Consider the following 25,016-nt stretch of genomic DNA (forward strand, 5'->3'; position numbering starts at 1 on the left):
AGAATATTAAACAGAGGGGCTGGAGCGATGGCTCAGAGGTTAAGAGCACTGACTGCTCTTCCAGAGGTCCTGAGTTCAATTCCCAGCAACCACATGGTAGCTCATAACCATCTGTAATGGGATCTGATGCCCTCTTCTGGTGTATCTGATGACAGCTACAGTGTACTCATATAAATAAATAAACCTTAAAAATATTTAAAAAAAATATTAAACAGAGACATAAATTCTTTTGTGAAGAGCTTAAAATAAGATCGTAGCCAATAAGCATCTCCTGGGAACTTTTGAAAATCGTTTGAAGTAAGTAAACTTTTTTTTTTTTTTGCCAGACCCATTATCTGTTATTTTTTTTTATCGGATATTCTACATATTTACCTTTCACTGTTATCTCCTCTTCCTTTCTCCCCCCAAGACCCTTTATCTCATATCCCCTCTTCCAATTTTTATGAGGGTGTGCTCCCATCATTCTCACAATCCTGCCTCCCTGCTCTCACATTCCCCAATACTAGGGATCCAAATTTTCGGGGACCATGGCCCTCCACTTCCACTGTTGCCTAACGAGGCCACCCTCAGTTACCTATACAAGTGGAGCCATGAGTCTCTCCCTTTCTGTTCTCAGGCTGGAGGTTTAGCCCCTGGGAGCTCTGGTTCCAGACAAGTCTTATAAAGGACATCACTTAATTGGGACTGGCTTACAGGTTCAGAGGTTCAGTCCATCATCAAGGTGGGAGCAGGGCAGCATCCAGGCAGGCATGAGGCAGGAGGAGCTGAGAGTTCTACATTTTCATCTGAAGGATGGTAGTGGAAGACTGACTTCCAGGCAGCTAGGATGAGGTCGTACAGCCCACACCTACAGTGACACACCTACTCCAACAGGGCCATACTTATACAAACCATCACAGTGAGACCTTGTCTTTAGAGGAAAAATGTATGTATTGAGAAACATCACTAGTCTACTGTTAGTAGACTCTAAAAGTATATTTGTTTCAGGAAAAGTTTAATATGTCAGAGCTGCCTCTGTTTCTGTAAGAAATGAACCCGTCTAACAGAAGGTATGATAGATAGGTCTACTCCATGTAGAAATTGTTCACCTTCTCCTGGGGATTACAGTTCCTAAGGGAAAATAGGATTATTTTCTTTCAACCTTTTAAGCACAAATACTGATTATTGATTTAAGACAGTCTCATGAATCCCAGACTGGCCTCAATTTTAGTATGTAGCTGGGGCAAACTTAAGCTTCTTTTTTTGTATGATGCATGTGGTAAGTGCTTGCATGTATGATACATACACATGTGTGCAGATACATGTGCATGTGTTTGAGTGGTGGAAAGGCCAGAGGATCAGCATCATGTGTCTTCTTGCTCTCTGCCTCACTGTGTTTCAGACTGTTTCAGCTAGCTTCATTGCCTGGCTATCTAGTAAGCTCTGGGGATCTACCTGTGTCCATCGCTCAGTATTAGGATTACAGACACTCCCACACCAAGACTTTATGTGTGTGCTGGAGGTCCTAACTCAGGTCCTTATGCTTGTATGGCAAAACGTTCTGAACCATTTCCCTGGTTTTCCCCCCTGCCCCCTCAAACCCCCCACCCCACCGTGGTGTGGTGATGATTTTTTCGAGACAGGGTCTTACTATGTAGCTCTGGCTATCCTGGAACTCACTATGTTGACCAGACTGGCCTTGAACTCACCGAGATCTGCCCATCTCTGCCTTCTGAGTTCTGGGATTAAGTGAATGAGCCAACATGCCCAGCTGTTCTTAATGTTTTTAAATGGCAGTGGCAGGTGTGGTGGTTCGCACTGTTGTCCCAGCATTTAGGTGGTCATAGCAAAAGAAAAAAAATCAGGATGTAAGGTTCTCCTCTGCTAGAGTTCAAGGCCACTGAGTGAGACTTACCCTGCCTCAAAAGTAGTTTCAAACATAGAATAGTTAACACACTTTGTACATTAAAGTATATGAAGAGTTTACAACAGTATATGATGAAAATTATTTTCTAGGCCAGCAAAGTTACTCCATGGTAAGTAAAGGCCTGACTGACACACCTGACAACCTGAGGCTGACCTTGAGACCCCTTGGCAGATTGAGACAGCTGAACTTTCTTGTGTTGTCCATTGCTGTCTACATTACTACATTAGTTCTGTGCAGGTGCACACGTGCGCACACACACCAATAAGTTAGTGGACTTTAGAAAATGATTTTCTCAGCTGACTGTGGTGGTGCATGACTTTAATCCTAGCACTCAGGAGGCAGAAGCAGGAAGGTTGCTGTGAGTTTGAGGCCAGCCTGGTCTACCTAGTGAGTTCCTGGCCAACTAGAGCTACATAGGGAGGCCCTATCTCAAAATCAAGAAGAGATTCTTTTTCTGGATATTGTCCCCTTGTAGCCCTCACCGTCTTGGGGTTGCTTTTTCGCTTTTTCTTACAACATTTTCTTCTATTTTCTCTGCTCCCAGTGATCTTTACTCATTAGCAGCTTTCGTTACTTTTGTCGTGGGTTTCAGCATGTTAGTGGCACTCAGTGGAGTGTGTGCCAGAGCAGCTCAGTTTGCTGATGGCTTGAACGTAAGTCAGAAATAAAAATAGGGTCTCCTCCCTTCACCTTGTGTCCCATTTCTCAGTCTGTTAACCAAGCTGCACTTGTCTGTAGGACAAGGACATACCGAGCGGTCACCTTTGGTGTGCTGATGTCATTTCTGTTGAGTGACAGATGATCTCATGTAGCCTAGGATTGACCTCTAACTCTTTATCCTGCTGCCTCCGCCCTGCAGATGCTTATAGATTAGATTCTAGGCAGGCACCACCCGCCGGGCACTGGGATTTTGACTTTCTGGGTTACTCACAGTTGTTTCTTTCTGTCTCTTCACAGTCCATATGAGGGAGAGTAATAAATGAATGGGCTTGCTCACCAGGTTCCACCCCCTGGCCTGCACTGCTCAGGGATTGTGAAGGCCATTTGAGTGGAAGGTGGAGGGTGGGCCTAGCTGGTGTTGCTGAGATCCTTTATGACTGATCATTGCTTTCGGGTACTGCAGAAAGTCATGCATGCCCCTAGTGTTGATTTCAGGAATTTTAGATATTTGAGACAGAGTCTCACTGTGTCACCTAGCTGGCCTAGAACTTGATACACAGGGTAAAAGTCGGCTTATTTGTACATATTTATGTAGAGTAGCCATTATTTTGTTTTGGGCATTTACTAATTTGGAATACATGGTTTACTGGAATTGTACATAGATGGCAACAAGTTTATTGGTGAGTTTTGGTTCTTTAGCCTGTCCTCAGTCAGTCTCTTGTTTGCCAGTGTTAGCAGACAGTGTTGCTCACACTTGTGGTCTCAGCCCTGGGGGTTGTAGTGAGTTCCAGGCACAGTGGAGCTGTGTAGCAGAGATCTTGTCTGAAAGCAAACCGGTCCTGTATTAGCAGGTAGGAGGTTACTGCCTGCTCTTTTACTCAGTAAAACCTTAGGTTCTTTATTCTTCTCTTTCAGAAGACAGACGCTTCTCAGGAGGCAGAGGTAAGTGCACTGTGTGGAACTGAAGGGAACGTCACGGCCGCTGTCTTGGGTGGGTTTTGTCTGTCCCCTCATTCACGAGAAAGGAGGGGAATGATAGATAGAACTTCTTGAAAGAAGGTGAGTGGCCATAGTTGCCAGTATGTTCTTACTCAACAGGGCTGAGCGTGCTCAGAGACGGTTGCATCTCAGGAAAAAAATTTGAGCTCCCTGTCAGTAATTATTACAGAAAAATAATTTTTCTGACAAATCGCCTTTATTTTAGAACTTGAAAAAAGCAGTTTAATTGAAGCCTTAGTTGTCAGTACCTGATAATCAACAGTGGTTTCACACAGGCTCAAGCCAACTGTCGAGTAAGCGTCGCAGCACTGAATACTCTAGCAGGCTACATTGACTGGGTGTCTTTGAACCACATTACTGCTGAGAACTGTAAACTCGTGGAGACTCTGTGCCTGCTTCTCAATGAGCAGGAGCTGCAGCTGGGAGCCGCCGAGTGTCTGCTCATTGCGGTCAGCAGAAAAGTGAGTGAGCACTGCACATCAGTGCCTAGAGTACCTGTGGGGGAAAGGGGGGAGAGCCCTGGCAGCAGGGGTGCTGATAGGAGCAGGAAGCTGAGAGAAGTAGAAGCTAGGAGAGGATTTATATTTTGGAAAGTCCCCCACCCCCATACTTGATACTTTGTACATCAAAACTGCACCTCCTAAAGATTCCATACCTTCCCCAAGTAGCGCCACCCAGTAGGACCAGGTGTTCTGATACCTGAGGGGATGCAGTACATCCTCATTCCAACCACTGTATAGTAAATAAACCCTTCTGTCCTTGGTGTTTCTGCTTCAGCTGTGTGTTTCACTGCATTTAAAATCTGTGATTTTATCCTTGAGCACAACTTACTGCTTCCAACCCTTTTAGACAAAAGTTTGCAACATTGAAATGTTGGCATAATAATGGAAAATTATTAGGCTTAACACACTGGCACTTGAAATAGCCATGATTCTTGCCATTTTGTGCTTAAAGTTGTATGAAAGTTTAAAGCTCACTGTAATGTCAGTTAGAGGTCTAGAAGATATCAGCACTATGGGGAATTTGTTTTGTTTTTTGGATGACCCTATTTTCCTAACATTGGGTCCAGGGCAAGCTGGAGGACCGGAAGCGCTTGATGATCCTGTTTGGAGACGTTGCCATGCATTACATTCTGTCTGCTGCACAGTGAGTCCGCCTCTCAGTGGGCTGTGGGTGCTGGGTGGGATTTGGCTTCTTTTTTGCTTTGATTTTGTTTTTTTTGTCAGTTTGTTTTGTTTTTTGAGTTAGGGTTTCTCTCTATAGCCCTGGCTGTCCTGGAACTCGCTCTGTAGACCAGGCTGGCCTCGAACTCAAAAATCCGCCTGCCTCTGCTTCCCTCTGCTGGGATTAACAGCGTGTGCCACCATTGCCCAGCTTTTGCTTTGATTTCTTTTGTTTGTTTTTCATTTTATTTTGTGTATAGTGTGTGTGTGTGTGTGTGTGTGTGTGTGTGTGTGTGTGTGTGTAGAAATTGTTGTGTGTATGTGTAGGTCTTTTAACATTGTGTACCTTGTTTATTTGAGCTATCATCTTACTGAACCTGGAGCTCACTGATTGGCTACACTAGCCAATAAGTCCTAGAATCTGCCTGTTTTTACCCCCGAACTAGGGTTACAGGCACACATCCAGCTCTTACAGAGGTGTTCAAGAGTCAAGTTTAGGTCCCCATACCAGGACAGGAACTAATGGTGCTATCCCCCAGTTGTTAATTTAGGTGGGTGTCTTTGTTTGTTTTGGTGCAAAGGATTGAATGACAGGCTTCATGCATGCTGAGAAAACACTACCACTCATTGGCTCACCTACTCCTGCAGTATGCCTTTTTTTTTTTTTTTTTTTTTTTTTTTTGTAATTTACTTTTTATTGAGAATATTTTTTTTTTAAGATTTATTTTATGTATATGAGTATATTGTCACTGTCTTTAGACACACTAGAAGAGGGCATCAGATCTTGTTGTAGATGGTCATGAGCCACTATGTTGCTGGGAATTGAACTCAGGACCTCTGGAAGAGCAGCCAGTGCTCTTAACCCCTGAGCTATCTCTTCAGCCCTGAGAATACATTTGTTTTTAAAACAATATATTCTAATTACAGTGTCCCCTGTTCCAAATCTTTTCAAATCTTCTCCCCTACAGTATGTTTTCTCTTGCCTTCGGTTTTGTTTTTGGTTATGTTTTAGGTGGGGGTAGGACATGGAGGGAATAGAGACGAATGAGAATAGGAACCGTCTCTGGGCTGCCCTCTTTTTGAGGCTTTTATCTGAGTCCTGAAGACAAGTATGAACAGACTAGTAAGAAACACGATGTGTACTTGTGATCTTTCACTGTCCGTGCTAAGATGGCATTTAAGTTTGACTTCCTTTCTTAAGAGTGCATCTGATTTTTAAGGAATCCTAGTACCTGAGTCATACGGCTTTGACTGTTCTTGTGGCTACTGCTCCTAAGGCCCAGCTCTTAAGTCTGTAAAGACTGGTGCATACACAGGGGTGTCCTATGCACATTTCTTCAGCTGGTTACACACACACACACACACACACACACACACACACACACGCATTAGGAGAGCTGTGATTCACAATAGGCAGCTCTGCTGCATAGCCAGCAAGGAAGCCACCACGTGCGACACACACACTGTTGTCTGCATCCCTCCACCGTGTTTTCTTGTTCTCTCCTGCTCCCAGGTCTCAGCTACTGCACCTGCATCTCACATAGCTGTTCCCACTGTTACTGTGAATAATCTTACTTGTCTCAGGCCAGTTTTCACCACCAAAAAAATTAAAATTTAGGGGTTTTTTTAGTTCAGGTTTTTTTTTTTTTTTTTTAGAAGAGCTATTAGGTTCTGATGAATTTTGGATCTAAACTCAGTATCTTAGGAAAATGAGACAATTTTTATTTTGCCTTATTAAAGGTGTGCAGCACCACTCCTACCTGGCTGTTTTTGTTTTTGAGACAGGGTCTCACTGTATAGCTCTGGCTGACCTAGAACTCAATACATACACCAGGATAACCTCAAATTCTGAGAAATGCCTGCCTCTGCTAGGGTTAAAGGTATGCACCACCATGCATGACCAAGATATTTTTAATTATATTTTTTAATTATATAATTTTTTTTGCATGAAAGTATACACATGGACACATCAGAGCATGTGTTTGGTCAAAGGACAATGTGTGGGAACTAGTTTTCTCCAAACACCCTGTGGGTCCCAGGAATTGAGCTCAAATCTGTAGTCTTGGTAGCAAGTGCCTCCCTCCACCTGCTAAGCCAGCTAGATGGCCGAAGACATAAAATACTTTTTTTTTTTTTGATCCCTAGTATTGATTGTTATATTAATAACCAATTTCCATAACCCAAGAATCTTGGCAAAGCCTCCTGGATATTATCCAGTGTCTTTGTGTAGCTGCTTACAGGTTGTGTGTGTGCTGGCTTTTGCAGTAACATACAACTCTAGCTGTTTCAAAGTATTAAGGACTTTTGTGTCTAAAATCAGAGTATTTAATGATGAGGGAAGGTATTACATTGAACCATGTTGCACATCAATCTTTCAGTGTAGGATTTTGTCATTTTCTGTTGAGGTTCATTGTTTATTTGAAACAGAGTGTCAATTTGTTTCCCTGGTGACCTGGAACTAGCTATGTAGATCAAGCTAGGTTCCCATCTGCTGAGGTTAAAGACAAATCCCACATGCCTGGCTTGGTGAGGTTTGTTTGTTTGTTTGTTTGCTTGAAATAGGTGGGTTTTTTGTTTGTTTGTTTGTTTGTTTGTTTTTTGGGTGTGTTGTGGTTTTTTTTTAGCCCTGGCTGTCCTGGAACTCATTCTGTAGTCCACGCTGACCTGGTACTTGTTTTTTGACTTTAGTAAATACTAAGATTGTAGTGGTGAGGCACAGACAGTAGAACTTACAGGTAGTGGGACTCCTTGCTTCTGTTGATGTAACTAATCACAGTTCTCTTTCTCAAACAGAACGGCTGATGGAGGAGGCTTAGTAGAAAAACACTACCTCTTCCTGAAGAGACTTTGTCAGGTGTTATGTGCACTGGGAAATCTGCTGTGTGCAGTGCTGGTGAGCATGTGTGCTCTGGAGAGCATGGTGCTGCTTGGGGAATTGTTCACTTAGCAATCATGTTAGCTCTTTGCCACTACACTGATAGGGGCTGGTGAGCCATTGTTCTGCTGGTTTTTTTCATATGACTCTATAGATTAAGTCATCATCAATAAAAAGGTGAATATGGGTACATAGGTGGGTTGTTGTTGGTTTCCTTCCTTCCTTCTTTCCTTCCTTGACACAGACTCTCATTATGTAGTTCTGGATGTCCTGGATCTCACTATGTAAAACCTGGTTAGTCTCAAACTCAGAGATCCATCTGCCACTGTCTCCCAAGAACCGGGATTAAAAGCGCCTGTAACCACACCTGAATTGAAATGGTGTTTAATAGATTGAGTCACAAAAATATAAATAGAGGAGGTCTGATGAAGTCATGGTTTTTTTTAATAATATTTGCTTTTAATTTTTTACATCAGTGTCTCTTTGTAGCTTAGTCTGTCTGCCTTAGCTTTCCTAGTATGATGACAATCAGTGTGGATCGAGGCTAGATGGATGAACACATCGAGCCTTAACTGCTATATCTGTTTCCTGTTTATTATCACTCATTCTTCCTGCCCCCACCACCTCTATTCAGCTGCTTCCTACTAAGTACCATTGATGTGGTCTTTTTTCTTCTTTAGGCCTTAGATGCTAACATCCAAACACCAGTAAACTTTGGAATGTACCTGGAATCTTTTCTTGCTTTCACAACCCACCCAAGTCAGGTAAGCTTTATACAAATAACTTGCTAGTATCAGGACGGTCAGCCGAAGCCACACATGACAGCATGGAGTATTTCCTACTCATGTTCAAATGTCACTTCACTGAACTTAAGGAACGACTGGAGGATTCATTTAGAATTGCCAGGGACCTAGTGGGGAGGCTGAGTGGGTAAAAGACACCTGCTATACAAGCCTGGCAATCTGCACAAATCCCTGGGCCCCCGGTGATAGGAGAGAGAACCAGCTTCTGAGAGCTGATGACCTCTGACCTCTGGTTGTGATACACAGAGACACAGATACATAAGCCTATTTTAAAAGAGAGAATATTGGGTGTGTTTCACCAGCAGCTTCCTGTCTTGGTCAGCAGCTTTTCCCCACAGGTAGCTTTCTGATAGTGCTCTATGCAGTAGGGTATGTGGCCCAGATGATTTGAACAAGAAAAATATTTAAATTTAAAAGTTTAGTGGATTTTGTTACTTTGATATTAATTGCATTCAATTCAATATTTTTTCTTGTCACTTTGTGATTTTAGTTCCCTTTCTACTCTCTAGTTTCTGAGAGAGTTGATTCCTGTCCTGACTATACTCCAGGGCTCACAACTCTCTTATTGGCATGTCAGAGCGAGTTATCCATTCCTGATGTACTGCAGAGGTTATTTCAAAATGTAGCAATTCTTCCTATGGAAAATTATTGTTGATAACTGCTAGGCTAAGTAACAGTCTTGCTCAAGTAACATCTAAATCGTTAAGCTGACAAGTAGGTTTTTGTTTGTGGTTTAGTTTCTACGTTCTTCAACCCATATGACGTGGGGAGCCCTCTTCAGGAATGAAGTTCTGTCCCGTGATCCGTCACTGTTAGCAGTAATACCAAAATATCTTCGTGCTTCTATGACAAACTTGGTCAAGGTAGGCAACGGAAGTCCCAAGTGTGCAGAGTGTGTTAGCAGTGGGGTCGTAAGTGTGCAGAGTGTGTTAGCAGTGGAAATCCTAAGTGTGCAGAGTGTGTTAGCAGTGGAAATCCTAAGTATTCAGAGTGTGTTAGCAGTGGGGTCCTAAGTGTGCAGAGTGTGTTAGCACTGGGGTCCTAAGTGTGCAGAGTGTGTTAGCAGTGGAAATCCTAAGTGTGCAGAGTGTGTTAGCAGTGGGGTCCTAAGTGTGCAGTGTGGGTTAGCAATGGGGTCCTAAGTGTGCAGAGTGTGTTAGCAGTGGAAATCCTAAGTGTGCAGAGTGTGTTAGCAGTGGAAATCCTAAGTGTGCAGTGTGGGTTAGCAGTGGGGTCCTAAATGTGCAGAGTGTGTTAGCACTGGGGTCCTAAGTGTGCAGAGTGTGTTAGCACTGGGGTCCTAAGTGTGCAGAGTGTGTTAGCACTGGGGTCCTAAGTGTGCAGAGTGTGTTAGCACTGGGGTCCTAAGTGTGCAGAGTGTGTTAGCACTGGGGTCCTAAGTGTGCAGAGTGTGTTAGCAGTGGGGTCCTAAGTGTGCAGTGGGGTCCTAAGTGTGCAGCATGTTAGCAGAGTGTTGTAAGGATGTAAGATTTTGCTGTTGTTGAATCTCTTAAACTCCTCTAAGAAAATTTTCCTGTTGGGGAAGAAGGCAGCTCAGAACGGCTGTCACACGTGTTCTTCCATAACGTAGAACACTTAAATGTGAAGGATGGAGTAAGGTGCTAGGGACACAGCAGGACCCAGGAGCTCACTGCTACTTGGGAGTTAAAGGCAGGCTTAGCAGAATGTTTTGCAAATGTGTGAGGATGGAATCAGGTAGATTCCCTGATGGAATAATATCTGAGGATTGTTTCTGAAAGTCATGTGCCACTCGGTGGGGTTACACATAAGGAGTGTGGTGGCAGTAAGGGCCCACTCTGCAGAAACCTGCTCGTAAGCTTGTGACAGTCTCAGATCTGGAAGAGCTGCAGCTGCCAGAACCTTTGTTGATCTTCTCCCTTCCCCTCCCTCCGGGCTTTGTGCATACTAGGCAAGATGCACACACATACATACAAACGGTCCCCAGCCCTTCATTGTAAGGTATAAAGCCAGAGAACAGGACCCTGTTTCCTCAAGAATTATTAGTACCTTTTTTTGGACCATGTTCATACATGGACCCTAAATAGACCCTGGAAGTTACTGAGAAATCTAGAAATTGTATCAGCTTTCTGTGTTCTCTTTTTACCACCCTGAAGAGCATTGACTCTGGGAAGCCAGACAGTAGTAAACGATCTCAGATCCTTTGCGCCTCTTAGGCTTTGGCTACTGGAGGTCGTGTACTCTTCTCAGTGGTCCATCCTTATCCCTGTCCTCACTGATTATCTTTCTCTTTCCAGATGGGCTTTCCTTCTAAGACAGATAGCCCCAGCTGTGAATATTCCCGATTTGATTTTGACAGTGATGAGGATTTCAACGCGTTCTTCAACTGTAAGTGCTGGGACTCCTCCTAGTGCAGTGTCCACCCCTGTAGTCCTAGTGCGGTGCCTGAGACTTGCTGTTCACAGTCCTCAGACCCAGTGGGCAGGTCTCTTAGCCCCCAGGTCTCTATTGCAACAGGGTAGCGCATTTCAGCATGGTAGATTCTAAGCCCACGAATTTTCCATGTTGTACCCGGTGAGGAGCCGGGCTGTTCTCCACAGCAGCCACACCCTCACGCCCCTGTCCAGCTGCTCCCTTCACTTTCATAGATGGCAAATCAACCTTAGTTTGCTGCTTACAGGGGCTAGGTGGGAAGACATTTTTAGAGTTAATTTACTTTTTAAGGGTTTGATTCATTAATTCAACAAAGCTATAATAAGCCACTGTGATGTAAAACGTGAGCGTACGACCCTGGCCCCAGCAGCTACGTTCATATCCAGGGGTTCATTCGTGTCCTTCTCTCCTCAGCCTCCCGAGCCCAGCACGGAGAGGTGGTGAGGTGTGTGTGTCGACTGGATCCTAAGACTAGCTTCCAGATGGCGGCAGAGTGGCTCAAGTATCAGCTGTCAGCTGCTATTGACACTGGACCTGTGAACTGTTAGTTTTTGCTTTTTGTCTTTTATTACTAAATGTTAATATTCTATAAAAACTGTACACACAAAAATAAGCCAGAGGCACATGTCAGAGCAGTGTGCAAATACTGTTGAAAGTCAGTTTGCCCACTGCCCACTTCTGTGCTCCTAAGGAGTGTTTTCTTTTTACTCACTGAGAACAAAAACAGATAATAACTAAACATGCCGCTGATATTTAAATTAGACCACTGACTTGCTATCTGTTTTAACTTTGTTTTTCTTAGACTAGAATCAACCAGTTATGGATTCTGCTGTGTCTCTTTAGAGACACCATTAATCAAGCTGCATGTCTAGACCTAACTTTTGCTTTAAACAAGTACCAATATATAGATTCAGAAAGAACTTCTGGTTAAGCATAGCAGGAACAATTCAAGGACTTCTCATATCAAACACCTCAGAGCCTTTGGGCAGTCTCATTTTATATAAAACCAAAATTCCTATGTCTCTGCAAGTGCTTCAGACACTTAAACTTGTCTGTCTGCCTTATCTCTGTTTTGTGTTTAGTGGGCAGGGTTAATCAGGCAGGAGAGGTGATGGCAGTCAAGCATTCCAAAGGCACTAAGGATTTAAATGATGAGATATAACATTCACCTCAGAGTATAAATCCACTCTGAAGGTCTGGTGACTTGACTGAGGAAACCCTGCGAGACTGCTACAAGACTAGTGAATGGCAGCACTATACAGAGGCTGGAAATTAGCCTGTTAGCATCTGTTTGTGGCTTCTTCCAGGGGGTGGGGGGGCTCTGGGGATGTTTATGAATTTGGACCCTATATCTTTTCTATAGGTGTATCCCTGAGAATTGCTGTGAAACTATTGGATGTTATGCAGCATATTGTAACTTAAGAGTTTGTGTGTGTGTGTGTGTGTGTGTGTGTGTGTGTGTGTGTGTGTGTGAGATTTTTTGGTTTTTCGAGACAGGGTTTCTCTGTGTAGCCCTGGCTGTCGTGTGTGTGTGTGTGTGTGTGTGTGTGTGTGTGTGTGTGTGTGTGTGTGATTTTTTGGTTTTTCGAGACAGGGTTTCTCTGTGTAGCCCTGGCTGTCCTGGAACTCATTCTATAGACCAGGCTGGCTTTGAACTCAGAAATCCGCCTGCCTCTGCCTCTCAAGTGTTGGGATTAAAGGCGTGTGCCACCACTGCCCGGTGTGTATGTATGTTTGAAATAGGCTGTCTACCCCGGCTGGCCTTTGAGACTCCAGCTGTGGTTCTTTGTGTCTCCTTCTGTCCTACCACACTGATAAGTATTTGCATATGTGTTTCAAAAGCATGTTCTACAACTGCAACTGGAGATGGAGGCTTCTGCTCTATCTTCTCACCTTCATATGTGCAGTGGGAAGCCATGACCTTTTTTTTGGAAAGTGTGATCAACCAGATGTTTCGAACACTAGAAAAAGAAGTAAGTAACTTTCCCATGCTCACTGAATGATCTTTGACCTTTTGTAAACTGTCTATCTCTATAGAGAGAGAGACTTAGGGACATACATCTCATAAAAGAGAAACAGACCAGATAGTAAAGCCCACGCTCAAGTTCAAACACTGAGAGCTGAGACCAAGACTCAGATCTGTGACTCTAAGCCCTTCAGCATTGAGTATCTATTTTGAGGGGATGGTCAGTTGAGCCTGCTAGTGCATAGGAGCCACTTGGAGGTTAAATCTGTAGTGGGCTTAGCTCACCCTAAGAGGTGCTCTTTAGAAAGCATCCTTCTCAGTTATGGCAGGCGAAGCATAATATTCATGTTGTGTAGCCATTGTCCTCCCCAGAATAATAGTTGATGAGTTGAGGGCAGGTGCCTGTTAGTGTGGCTGAGTTTTATAATGGGCCCTCTTTTTCTCACTGTGTTGCTGAGAATTGAATCCAGGACCTTGCACATGACAGACAAGCACCATTTCTTAAGCTATAACCCCCGCCCGGGGCTAGTTTGTAATCCTGAAAGATGGATATTGGATGAGAATGTATGTAATAGGGTTACTTTCTTCATGAAGCCTCCTGGTGTTTATCTTGCCACGTTGGCCGAGTCTGACGATTGCAGATTGCCCATTTTCTTCCTCCATTGTAAATAGAAGCACCTTAGCTTCTAGTTTTTAATTTCCTTTCAGTAGAAGAATTTGACCATGAGATTCTTTGACTAGAAAGGCTGAAAGCTTGCTCCTCCTCTCCATTGTAGCATTGCCTTGACTTGTCTCTAGTCTAGGAGAAGCAGAGAATGTCGAGTAGACCATGCTTTCACCACTTCAGCGATGACCTGATGATGAGATTGTTTGGGGGAGTGTGTCACATTGTAGTGATGAAGATCAATTTGCTTCCCTTGGTGGTAAATCATAAAGCATTATAAAGTAGTGTGACCTAGTGGTAGACAAAGCTTGTCAAATAATTCCCCAAAAGGTAGAACAATTATTTTGAGGCCAACCTGTGCTACATACATACCAGGGCCCTATCTAAAAAGAAAAAAGATGAAACGAAGGATCACGTTGGAAGACACATACTTTGGGTTGGAGAGGTGGCTCAGTGCTTTAGAGCACTTTCTGATCTTTCAGAAGACCTGAGTTGGGTCCTGTTGGTTACAGGCTCACAACTACTTGTAACTTCAGCTCCAGGGTATCTGACACCTCAGGCCTTTGAAGACATCTGTACTCTCACAGGCATTTGTGTGTACCCATGTGTGCACTCACGCTTGAGAATATGCATATGTGTTCACATACAGAAACACACACAATTTAATAAAATAGATCTTAAAGGAAATAAATAACTCTTAACAACAAAAATGTAGCCATTCCCTCAAAATATCTTATTCAAATGAACTAACTGAAAAAAAGGATTTATTTACTTATTTACTTGAAACAGAGCCGTGCTGTGTAGCTTGGCTGGCCTTGAACTTGTGGCAGTCCTACTGACTCTACCCTTTGGGTTCTAAAATAGAGGTACTCTACAGCTAAGGGAACTATCTATCTATCTATAATGGAAAAATGGAAACTTTTTTTTTACTGATAGGCAATTATATATTCCTGTTGTGGTACCTGTTGGCATCAATTATGGAAATTTTTTAATGAAGTGGTTTAATGGTTTGGATTTTAATGGTTCAAAAGCAGTGTATAAGCTAGGCTTTGTAATACGGGCTTATAATTCTAAATTCTTGGGAGCCTGAAGCAGGACTATGAGCTCAGACTTATTTTAAGCTCTGGATTGAGTTCAGGGCCAGCCTGGGCAAACTTAGAAACAGTCTCAAGACACAAAGTTGTGCGGATAGGGACAAAGAACTGAGACATAGCCAGTGCTTGAACACTTTCCTTGTATACATGAGGCTCTGGTTTCAGTTCCCAGAAACACACAAACGCTGCTTGTTCATACATGCACTTTGGGTGGTCACTTATGCTGTTCTATTGTTAATTTTTATAACCTACAGTGAGCTACAGCCCTGTTGACTTCCTTCTCGTGTGTGTCTGACAGGAACTCCCAGTTAATGACGGGATAGAGCTGCTGCAGCTGGTTTTGAACTTTGAGATGAAGGATCCCCTTGTCCTGTCCTGTGTCCTCACCAACGTCTCCGCACTGTTTCCATTTGTCACATACAAGCCTGCGTTCTTGCCCCAGGTCTTCTCTAAGGTATAAGCCCATCTTTACACACTTTATTTTCAAATATGAGTCAATTTTTATAACTCTTTGAAAGTGTCTGTTATAAACTGATGAAGAGGCAGGCATATTTTCTTGTATTAGGTGTACTTGGTACTTACTATGGATCAGTCACTACATTAGTACCTTATTGTTTGGTACCACTGTGGGGAAAAGGCACATAAACAGACATTGTACGCACCCATATTGTATTGCAATGAGTAAATACACTTCCATGCTGGGAAACAGAAAGGAAAACTAAAGAAGGTTCCTGAGTGAACTGTTGGATTGGTGGTGGGAATTTTGAGTCGGGACTGTCATAGATAATTTTTTAGGTTTCTGATTTAGTGATGCAGTGCATAGTAAGAGCCCCCACTATACCTAACGTTCATGTAAAACATTACAATTAAAACAGCTCTCAATATTGATGATAGGAGGTTAAATGTCTAGATTTGAGGGGTTCTGAGAAAAAACATAGGCATTATCTCAAGACTGAAAGTGTAGTGGGGCTAGAGAAATGATTAAGAACACTTGCTGTTCTTGCCAAGGACCCATGTGGTTCCTCACAGCCAACAGTTCCAGAGAGTCTCACACCCTTCTTTTAGTCTATTCTGGCACCAGGAATGCTTATATAGGCATACATGAAGGCAAAACACTCACATACATAAAACAAGTAAATACATTTTTTTTTCCTTTTCCCTTGTCCCTCTTGCTCTGGCCCCTGCTCACTCCTGGCCCTGCGCACTCCGGCCCAAAGTACACTGTAGCTGCCTTCAGACACCCATATGAGGGCATCAGATCTCAAGGATGGTTGTGAGCCACCATGTGGTTGCTGGGATTTGAACTCATGACCTCCTGAAGAGCAGTTGGTGCTCTTAACCACTGAGCCATCTCTCCAGCCCGTAAATACATTTTTTAAAAAAGACTATGTTTAGCCATGGAAAACAGGATCTGTATGTACACTCAAAGATATCTGGCTCTAGCCAGAATTCATCAACATCAATGAAGGAGCAACACAGAGGGCAAGAAGTCCCACCCTGCCTATCTCAAAAGAAGGAGCTAGCCAGAGAAATGAGGAGTGTGCTGCGCAGGACAGAAGCTCACTAAACCTTGGGAAAGGTCCGGCGGGTTTCTTGAGTTGCCCCTTGGGCCAGGGTAACACTTATTTACACCTGTGCAAGGCCAAGGCAGCACCACGGTGCTGGAGGGAAGGAGCAGAGAGAGGGTCAGACAGACTCTGTGCAGTCAGAGAGCTGTCCTCAGCTGAGCTGTAGGCAATGGCATAGACTGATAGGTCTAGCAGTCACCTCTTACTGTATAAATGGTACAGAGGTAAAGTTAGGGCTCTCGAGCCTCCTAAAGACATCTGAGAAAGTAGACTGTGACTTGTAACACCAGTGACCCTCCTCCACCACTGCTGCCAGCCGGTGGATGCCAAGAATATACTTGCAGGGTTGGCTGGAACCGTGCTCACTTACGCACAGGAAGTGCTCACTTACGCACAGGAAGTAACTGTTGCTTTTCTTCTCCCCTCAGCTCTTTTCATTTGTCACTTTTGAATCTGTTGGGGAAAGTAAGGTAAGACTTTTTTTTTTTTTCCTTCAATTTTGTTTGGGGTATTTTTTGAAACAGGGTCTTACTATGTATCTCAGGCTGGCCTTAAATTCTGTCTTCCTACCAGTGCTAGCATTAAGGGCATGAGCTGCCATGCCAAGCTGAGATCATTCATTTAAATGGTCCGATTCTAACTTGTCATATGCTTTTACATATGAGTACCTCACACCCGTACTTAATCTGGATTTTATGTGTATGGAAGGGTTAACAAAGCAGATGGTCATGGGTGTTTTTCTCTGGAGGTATCCTAGGGCAAATCTGAACACAGGTTCATGGAGACTGTGAACCTTGATTTATTTTACCCTTAGAGCTATAGTCATGGACTGTGACTCTGCTAACTGTTTAATGGTCTTCAGCTGCATCAGTGAGGTGAATTGAAAGTGTCTCTGAGTTGGGACTGTCTCTCTGCAGGCCCCCAGGACTCGGGCCGTCAGGAATGTACGGAGACATGCTTGCTCCTCCATCAACAAGATGTGTCGAGACTACCCAGACCTGGTTCTGGTAAGCTCCTGGACCCTGGCTCAGTCTTCTGAACCTTGTGTAACTAGTCTTTTGTAGATAGTTTTCTTAAGTTGGTCTGTTCTTCCTCTTTTTACGTAGAGCAGTGGTTTTCAACCTTCCTAGTGCTGCGACCTTTTGATACAGTCCCCCAGGTTGTTGTGACCCCAAACCATAAAATTATGTTGCTACTACTTCATAACTGTAACTTCTCTACTGATGAGAGTTGTAATGTAAATATCTGATATGCAGGATGTCTGATATACAGCCCCCCAAAGGGGTCATGACCCACGGGCTGAGAACTGCTGTCCTAGTGAGACAGCTTAAAATGTACCTGAATTCACCCCTCAAGATGCATCATTGTTTTCTGTGTGATTTCCAATTCCTATTGGAAACGGTTGTCTGATTTTTGAGAGAAGCCAGATGTAGATTCTAGCTATTTTTTATGAGGGTTCTTTTAAAAGTTAACATTAGTCCACATTAAAAAATTACTTTGAAATTGATCTTGGTGAATGGACAGTAACATCAGTGTAGAGAAGCACCAGACAGAACTGCGCCCACCTGGTTCTGTTCTATTCAGACAAGAAGGAACATTATGACAGAGTTATTAAGTGATGGCTTATGGGCCTAGTCTCCCATAGACTGTCTTGATTTTCTGGCATCCTTGACTGGCTCCCTCTCTGAAAGTCAGCTTTTTCTCTTTGTGATATGCAGCCCAACTTTGACATGCTTTATAGCCATGTGAAGCAGCTCCTCTCCAATGAGCTACTGCTGACCCAGATGGAGAAGTGTGCCCTCATGGAAGCCCTGGTTCTAGTTAGCAACCAATTTAAGGATTATGAGCGGCAGAAGTTATTCCTGGAGGAGCTGATGGCACCAGTGGTCAACATCTGGCTTTCTGAAGAAATGTGCAGGTATAGGAGATTTGGGGACCAGTGACTGTGACAGCACTTGAGTAGAACTGGTATGTTTCCAGAGCTGTGTCAAGATGGGAGGGGTGTGAGGATGAGGGGCTGTGCTGGTCGATTAGTGACATAATCTTCTCTCAGACCGTGTTGCCTTGCTCTGTGGGGGTGTACTAGGACTGGTCAAAGGTGGCTAGCATAGTCATGAGGCACACAGCGCTGGGACGTTTGCAGTGCAGCCTCAGCATCTTTGGAGAAATGAGAGCAGCATATGAAGGATCACAGTGGGATCTGAGGGCCTGATGCCCGTGGTGTCCACATGATAGAGAACCTGTTTCAACTTGTAAAATATTTGGGAGTGGGAATGTTAACATAAAGTTTCAGATGACAGTTTATAATTCGTGTGATTAAACTAACACTATAACAACTGCTGTTTGGACTGGGCTCAGTGGCACATACCTTTAATCTTAGCACTCAGGAAGCAGAGATAGGTGGCTCTCTCTGTGAATTCCAGAACAGCCAGAGCTGCGCAGTGAGACCTTGTTTCAAAAACCAAACAAAACAACAAAAGCAAACCCCTTCTGTTTGGGGTCAAATGATCTTTCTCTTGGCTCTTTTAAATTTAGTTTTTTGAGACTGGGCCTACGGTAACCCAGATTGGCCTCTAGATAAACGTGTAGCCAAGGGTGACCTTGAACTGATCCTCCTTGCCCTCTTCCTCTCCAGTGCTGGGATTACAAACCTGGATAATGATGCTCCCTTTATCTGCTGTTAGCTCTTGGGGAGGAGATTCTCCTTCCTTAAAGGCGTGATACAAGGAAGCTATGGTGGCACACACCCTTACCATCAGAGCATACACCAGTCTCTGAGTTCCCTGTCAGCCAAACCCTGTCTCAGAGGGAGCAAACAAAATTTGGGGGACTGGAGAAATGGCTCAGCTGATAAAAGAGCATTTATTGCTCTCGTAGAGGGCACAGGTTCATCTGCTTTCAAGCACCTACATGGTAGCTTACTACCATTTGTAACTCCAGCCCTAAGGAACCTAGAGCCCCCTTCTGACCGTTGAGGAACTAAACACTCAAGTGGTGCACAGACATACATAGATGCAAGCAGACATCCACTCCTCCCCTCCCCCCTTTTTTTTAAATAAAGGAGGAGCTGGAGGGATGGGTTAGGAGTTAAGAAAGTGTACTGCTTTTTTTCAGACCACCAGATTGAGGGCCCAGCACCAGGCCGACCTGCTCACAGCCGCCTGTTTCAAGCTCTAGGGGACCCAGTGGTCTCTTTTGGCCTCCAAGGTCACCTGCACTTGCATATACATACCCCCACATAGACACGCACATACACTTAGCTAAAAATAAAGTAAATCTTTGTCTAAACAAAGATCCTGATGGAACTTTCTTCTCCGTCTCCTCAGAGCGCTGTCAGATATTGATGCCTTCATTGCCTATGTGGGTGCTGATCTGAAAAGCTGTGACCCAGCTGTGGAGGACCCATGTGGCTTGAACCGGGCACGAGTAAGACTCTCCTGGGAATGGGAAGTTTCACTGGCCACGGGCAAGAGTTAGGATGTTTCATTTATCAAGTTTCTCAGATTTGTTTTGTCTGTACTGGTGAGAGACCCAAGAGTCTCTCCTGCCCTAAGCTTCTCCTTTCTTTTCTTCTTTAGTCTTGAATTCTTGAGTTAGTTCTCACAACAGAGCACATGGTCTTTTCTATGAAGTCATTATTTTGGCTTTAAGGATCCCTAAGTAGCTCGGAAGACTGGAGGTGTAATGAGGAAGTAGGTCAGAACTTGTCGCAGGGTGAGTCCTCCCTGCTATTGCTCTCTGGCATGTGAAGTCCTAGATGATGGCCAAACCTTGAGAACCTGAGGCTTTCCAGTGCATTGGTACTCACATAAGGCACTGTCCTGAAAGACACATGATCAGCTTGGCATGAGGGGTTGGGGGTTAGGATGCAAGCCATGGAGTCCCAGGTGGAGGGTCAGGTAAAACATGGCAGTTTAAACACTTGGTGGTGGGGCTCAGCCAAGCCACCTCTACCCCAGTGTCATTAAACCCCTGAAAAGACAGCCTAATGAAAAGGAAGCTTCCAGAGCTTTCTGCCACTGGTCCTGAAAGTGGAAGTGAGAAGACCTCCCTTGGACTGGACCATAAAGATAAGGACTAAGGTCTTGCCCAGGTGGGAGACAGAGGCTTCTTCCCTGTCACTGTTGCTGAGCTGTCACCCTGGATGTGTGTCACAGTGCTCTCCCCTCATCTCCCGCCATATTTTTCATTCTTCTTAGATGAGCTTTTGTGTGTACAGCATCCTGGGGGTTATGAGACGGACTAGCTTGCCTTCCGACCTAGAAGAAGCCAAAGCTGGGGGGTTCGTGGTGGGTTATACACCCACTGGAAATCCGATCTTCCGTAACCCCTGCACAGAGCAGATCCTGAGACTTCTTGACAATTTGCTTGCTCTTGTAAGGTGAGTCAGAGATATTCTTTGTTTTTATTTTAACTCACAGAATCTCAGAAGTTTAATCTTTTATGTCTGGACGCAGTAGTGGTATGGGGTTAGGTCCTGAGTCTTGTGAGAAGGAGGCTCTTCCCTATGTGAGGTGTACTCTGTCTATAGACATAATAGTGTTGTCTGGTATATCTTGTTTTGGTTTTTCAAGACAGGGTTTCTCTGTGTAGCCTTGACTATCCTGGAACTCACTCTGTAGACCAGGCTGGCCTTGAACTCAAGATCAGCCTGTGTCTGCCTTTCAAGTTTGTGCACCACCACCAGCACCTGCTTTTTTAAAAATACAGTCTGTGGTGTTTTTGTTGTTGCTTTGCTGTTTCTTGATGCTGCTGGGAACTGAAATGGGCCTTGTGCTTCCGAGGCCACAGTGTACCATTGAGGTTCATCCCATCCCTTGCTCGTATTTCCCTATAGCATGCTTTCTTTTAAGGTTATTTTGTCTACATTTTTACTAGGAAGGGAATGGCTTGTTGGGAGTGGGACAATTGCTTTCTGTAGTAATGTTTCTCCAGATCATGTCCATGTGAATTTCTCACCCATGACTGAACTCATGCAGGCCAAACATCCATTGGCTCAGCAAGCCGGAGGAGAGCAGGATGTCTGTCACCTCAGTTTGTGCCAGGCTTCACTGTGAGACCTGTGGCATCCGCAGCTGCTGGAGCCCTTGCTTAAAAAGCAGAATTGGAGGCCCACTCCAGGCTCTGAATGTTAAGCTGCCTGGGAGTTTCATGTGCACATTAGAGTCAGAAGCATTATCCTAGGTCACGTGAGCTAAAATGCACAAATGAAAGGTGGCCAGTCTAGGCTTATTGGTTATGAGAAGTGTACTTTCAAACTTTATATGAGTGAAAATTTGAAAAAACATGCAGTCCTTGGTCTCTGACCGCTTTTGCTCAACATCATGGTGTGGGAGCCATCCAAGTTATGTGTAGCTGAGGCCTGTTTCTTCTTCCTGTCTATGTGGTATTCTGTTGTGTGGCTGTGCTGTCTCTTACCTCCCCGCTGGGCTTTTGGACGGAGTTTTAATAATATACACAGCATAATTTAGTAATAAGCTGCTCTCACGATCTTGGAAATGTACTTGTATATTTGCATAATCTTGTTGGTTATACATTGGAGGGTAGAATTCCTGAGCTGTAAGTTAGTGTTTTCAGTTTTCCTGGCTGGTTGGACAGGAATGATGGAAAGTCTTTTGGTTCTTTCTTTTTGTTGCTTTTGAGGCAGTGTATCACCAGCCCTGTGTGTGTGTGTGTGTGTGTGTGTGTGTGGTGTGTGGTGTGTGGTGTGTGGTGTGTGGTGTGTGGTGTGTGTGTGTTTTCAGGGCAGGAGGCTGGGGGGAGTACACTTAAGTGCAGCTGTATTCAGAAGCCAGAGACCGATGTCAGGTTATCTCTCCATTGTTAATTTTCTGTCTTATTCTTTGAGACGTAGTCTCCGACTGGAATCTAAACCTGGAAGTTTGGTGAGACTGGCTAACCAGAGTACCCTGGGCTCTGCCTATTTCTGCCCACTCAGCACTCCCTTCATGGGCTGGTGCTGGCAGCTCTGAGCCATCTCCCCAGGCCCCTTTTGTGTTTTTAATTACGTTTTGGCTAGTAGATTGTATTTTGTTACCCAGGCTGGTCTTTAACTCACAGTGACCTTGAATTCTAGGTCCTTCTACCTCCCAACTGTCACCCTACCTAGTTTAGGGTGTTTGTTTCTTTGGTTGGTTTTTATGACCACATTTAATTAATGAGGAAAAACAGCAGGCCAGAATACTGCAAAGCCACTTACAGCACACATAATCAGACCACTTGAGGCTAAAGCAGGAGACTTTTGGGCAGAAAACATTGTCTCAAAAAAAAAAAAAAAAAAAAAAAAAAAAAAAAAAAAAACCTACCAAATGGGCACGTTTCACATGCCTTTAATACTAGTATTTGGGAACAGAGTCAGGCTGATATCTGTGGGTTCACAGCCAGTCTGGTCTACAAGTTCTAGGCCAGATATTATTTTATAGTATTAATATCATCCCAAACTTCTGAGAGAATTTTGTTTCAGAAAGCAAAATACTGCAAATTGAGCAGATTGCAGTTTTGTTTTTATTTTTCTGATAGCCTTGCTATGCAATCAAGTTGACCATAAAATTTTCCTGTCTCCGTGTTAGATTACATTTTCCCTGAGAAACACAGTTAGCTGTCTGTGTTCTCTAGACAGGGCACTAGCAACAGGCAGTGGCAAGTCTGGTTGGTGAGCTGGTGAGTTTATAGGGTTAGTTGCGAACACAGGTGTCTCAAGGACAGCCAGGTCACCAAAAAGCCTACAGGGCATGTATCCCGAGATCTTCCCAAACAACCTACAGCAGCTTCTGCCAAAGAGGGTTCTCTCCTTCAGGAACTGTTTGCTGTTGGAGAAGCTTGGAGAGGTGCCTCATGGGCCTTCTCATGAGCTTCATGGGTTTACAGGCCTTTGAGAAGGGAAATTTTCCATCCAGGCCAACAGTTACTGGCCACTCAGTGTCTTAAGTTCAATCACTGAGACCCACGTGGTGAAATGAGAGAACTGTACACACAGATTTAAATGTCATGTTTTTCAAGTCATAGTGGCTCACACCTTTAGTCTTAGTACCCAGGAGGCAGAGGCAGGTGGATCTCTGTGAGTTTGAGGCCAGCCTGGTCTACAGAGTGAATTCCGGATCAGCCAGAAATATATAGTGAAACCCTATCTTTTGTGGGTTTTTTTGTTTTTGTTTTAAATAATGTTGTACTGTGTGTCCTCACCATGAGTGGAGGATCTAGGACTGGAAGCTGCTCCATGTGTTGGTGAGGAGTTAGTGTGCAGGACAGCTTAAGGACGCATGAGTGTGCCCTGTTGAGTCCTTTGCACACTGCACATTTGCCCATTCTGAATGCATCGGCCATCTTCAGTAATGACCTTACCTTACTCTCGTGTTCTTGCTGTGCTGCTGGACTAAGTAAACTTTGATAGGTTTTAAAGTGTTTTGAATGTTTATGCTCAGTTTAAAAAAAAAAAAAAAAAAGACAAGCATATTGTAGGTACGGTGTTTTACACTGAGCTCATCTTGTGGTAGATGGAACAGAAGGACGAGAATTTCAAGACCAGTGCTAGTTCTGGGCAAGCCTGCTGCCATTTGTAGGTTACCCACAGAGGCCAGAGAACATGGCATCCTCTGGAGCCGGTTATAAGGAGTTACTCGTCACCATGTAGGTGCTGAGAATCAAAATGTTGTCCTTTCTAGGAGCAGCAGGTGCTCGTAGCTGGTGGGCCGTCTCTTTAGGCCTTTGTTGTTGCTTTTTAACATTTGTTCACTTTGTGGACCAGGGGGACAACTTACAAGAAGTTAGTTTTCTTCCACCCTATGGGGCCCAGGAATTGAACTCAGATTAAACCAGTCTTAGTGGCAAGCACCTTTCCTGCTGAGCCATCTCACCAGCCTCTGACATGGTTTCTGCACATCTGTATTCTGAAAGTGGATCCATTCCCCACCCCCAAATGAAGGCATGGACTCCTGTTAGCTTCGGCTGCCCAGGGTCAGAGTCTATAGACTCCTGTTAGCTTAGGCTGCCCAGGATCAGTGTCTATAGACTCCTGTTAGCTTAGGCTGCCCAGGATCAGTGTCTATAGACTCCTGTTAGCTTAGGCTGCCCAGGGTCAGTGTCTATAGACTCATGTTAGCTTAGGCTGCCCCGGGGGTCAGTGTCCTGAGCATCAGTCCTCCACCTCCATATGGTGACAGTTTTAGAGGAGCCAGGGATGGAGTAGTGGGTCTGTCCCCAACATTTGGGAGGGTGGAACAGGAGAACTAACAAAAGTACCGAGTTCCTCCTGCCTCTACCTCCTGAGGGTTAGGATTAGAGGTGTGCACCGCCATGCCTGGCTCTGATATGATTTTTAAACTCCAATAATACATGAAGTAACAATCACTGGTTCTCATTGTCATGCCATACGTAGTTGTGAGCTAGAGTGTTCTGTGACACTGTGTGCAGTGTGTTTGTTGAACTATATCCATTACAACATCAGTGCAGCTGCATGCACTGTGATGTGTGTCTTTCATGGTTGGTCTGATGACCAGCACGTCATTCTGTGGTGCATGTCTGTCTATGTCTGTCAGTGCCTGACATTTTCTTTATATTGCAAATGTTCTAAAATTACTTTTCAGAAGAAGAATAGGAATCCAGGCTTGATCCTTGGACTTTTAATGGAAAGTTCAAGGTCACTGTTGGCTGTAGAGCGGAGTTCAAGGCCAGCTTGGGTAAATTAACGAGATCTTATCTCAAAAAGGGAGTCATCTAAAGTGACTCACATTTTTAATTCCAGGAGGTCAAATGGAAAAAATCTGAGATCCAGGCCTCAGGCCAGCAGGGCAGCTTCATAATATCACTATCAATAATACTAATAACAATACTACCTTATCCTCATTTTTTTTTTCTTTCTAAAGTCAACAGAAGACTTAGAGCTTAAAAAGCACTTGCTGCCCTCAGAG

At 44.1% G+C, this 25,016-nt stretch overlaps 1 protein-coding gene across 1 annotated transcript in view; it reads left to right on the forward strand.

The window, feature by feature from the left end:
• The window catches only part of Xpo5 (exportin 5), a 47,773-nt gene that overhangs the window by 12,636 nt on the left and 10,121 nt on the right, over positions 1-25,016 (forward strand). The window contains exons 6-20 of the mRNA XM_034521169.2: positions 3,482-3,508; positions 3,841-4,026; positions 4,635-4,711; positions 7,522-7,621; positions 8,284-8,367; positions 9,144-9,269; positions 10,683-10,773; positions 11,233-11,361; positions 12,661-12,791; positions 14,841-14,996; positions 16,539-16,580; positions 17,028-17,117; positions 17,829-18,028; positions 19,437-19,536; positions 20,310-20,491. Coding sequence (XP_034377060.1) covers positions 3,482-3,508; positions 3,841-4,026; positions 4,635-4,711; positions 7,522-7,621; positions 8,284-8,367; positions 9,144-9,269; positions 10,683-10,773; positions 11,233-11,361; positions 12,661-12,791; positions 14,841-14,996; positions 16,539-16,580; positions 17,028-17,117; positions 17,829-18,028; positions 19,437-19,536; positions 20,310-20,491 — 1,721 coding nt within the window. The remainder of the gene's footprint in view (positions 1-3,481; positions 3,509-3,840; positions 4,027-4,634; positions 4,712-7,521; positions 7,622-8,283; positions 8,368-9,143; positions 9,270-10,682; positions 10,774-11,232; positions 11,362-12,660; positions 12,792-14,840; positions 14,997-16,538; positions 16,581-17,027; positions 17,118-17,828; positions 18,029-19,436; positions 19,537-20,309; positions 20,492-25,016) is intronic.

Source organism: Arvicanthis niloticus, chromosome 17, assembly GCF_011762505.2.
Source record: "Arvicanthis niloticus isolate mArvNil1 chromosome 17, mArvNil1.pat.X, whole genome shotgun sequence".
In the NCBI taxonomy this organism is placed as follows: domain Eukaryota; kingdom Metazoa; phylum Chordata; class Mammalia; order Rodentia; family Muridae; genus Arvicanthis; species Arvicanthis niloticus.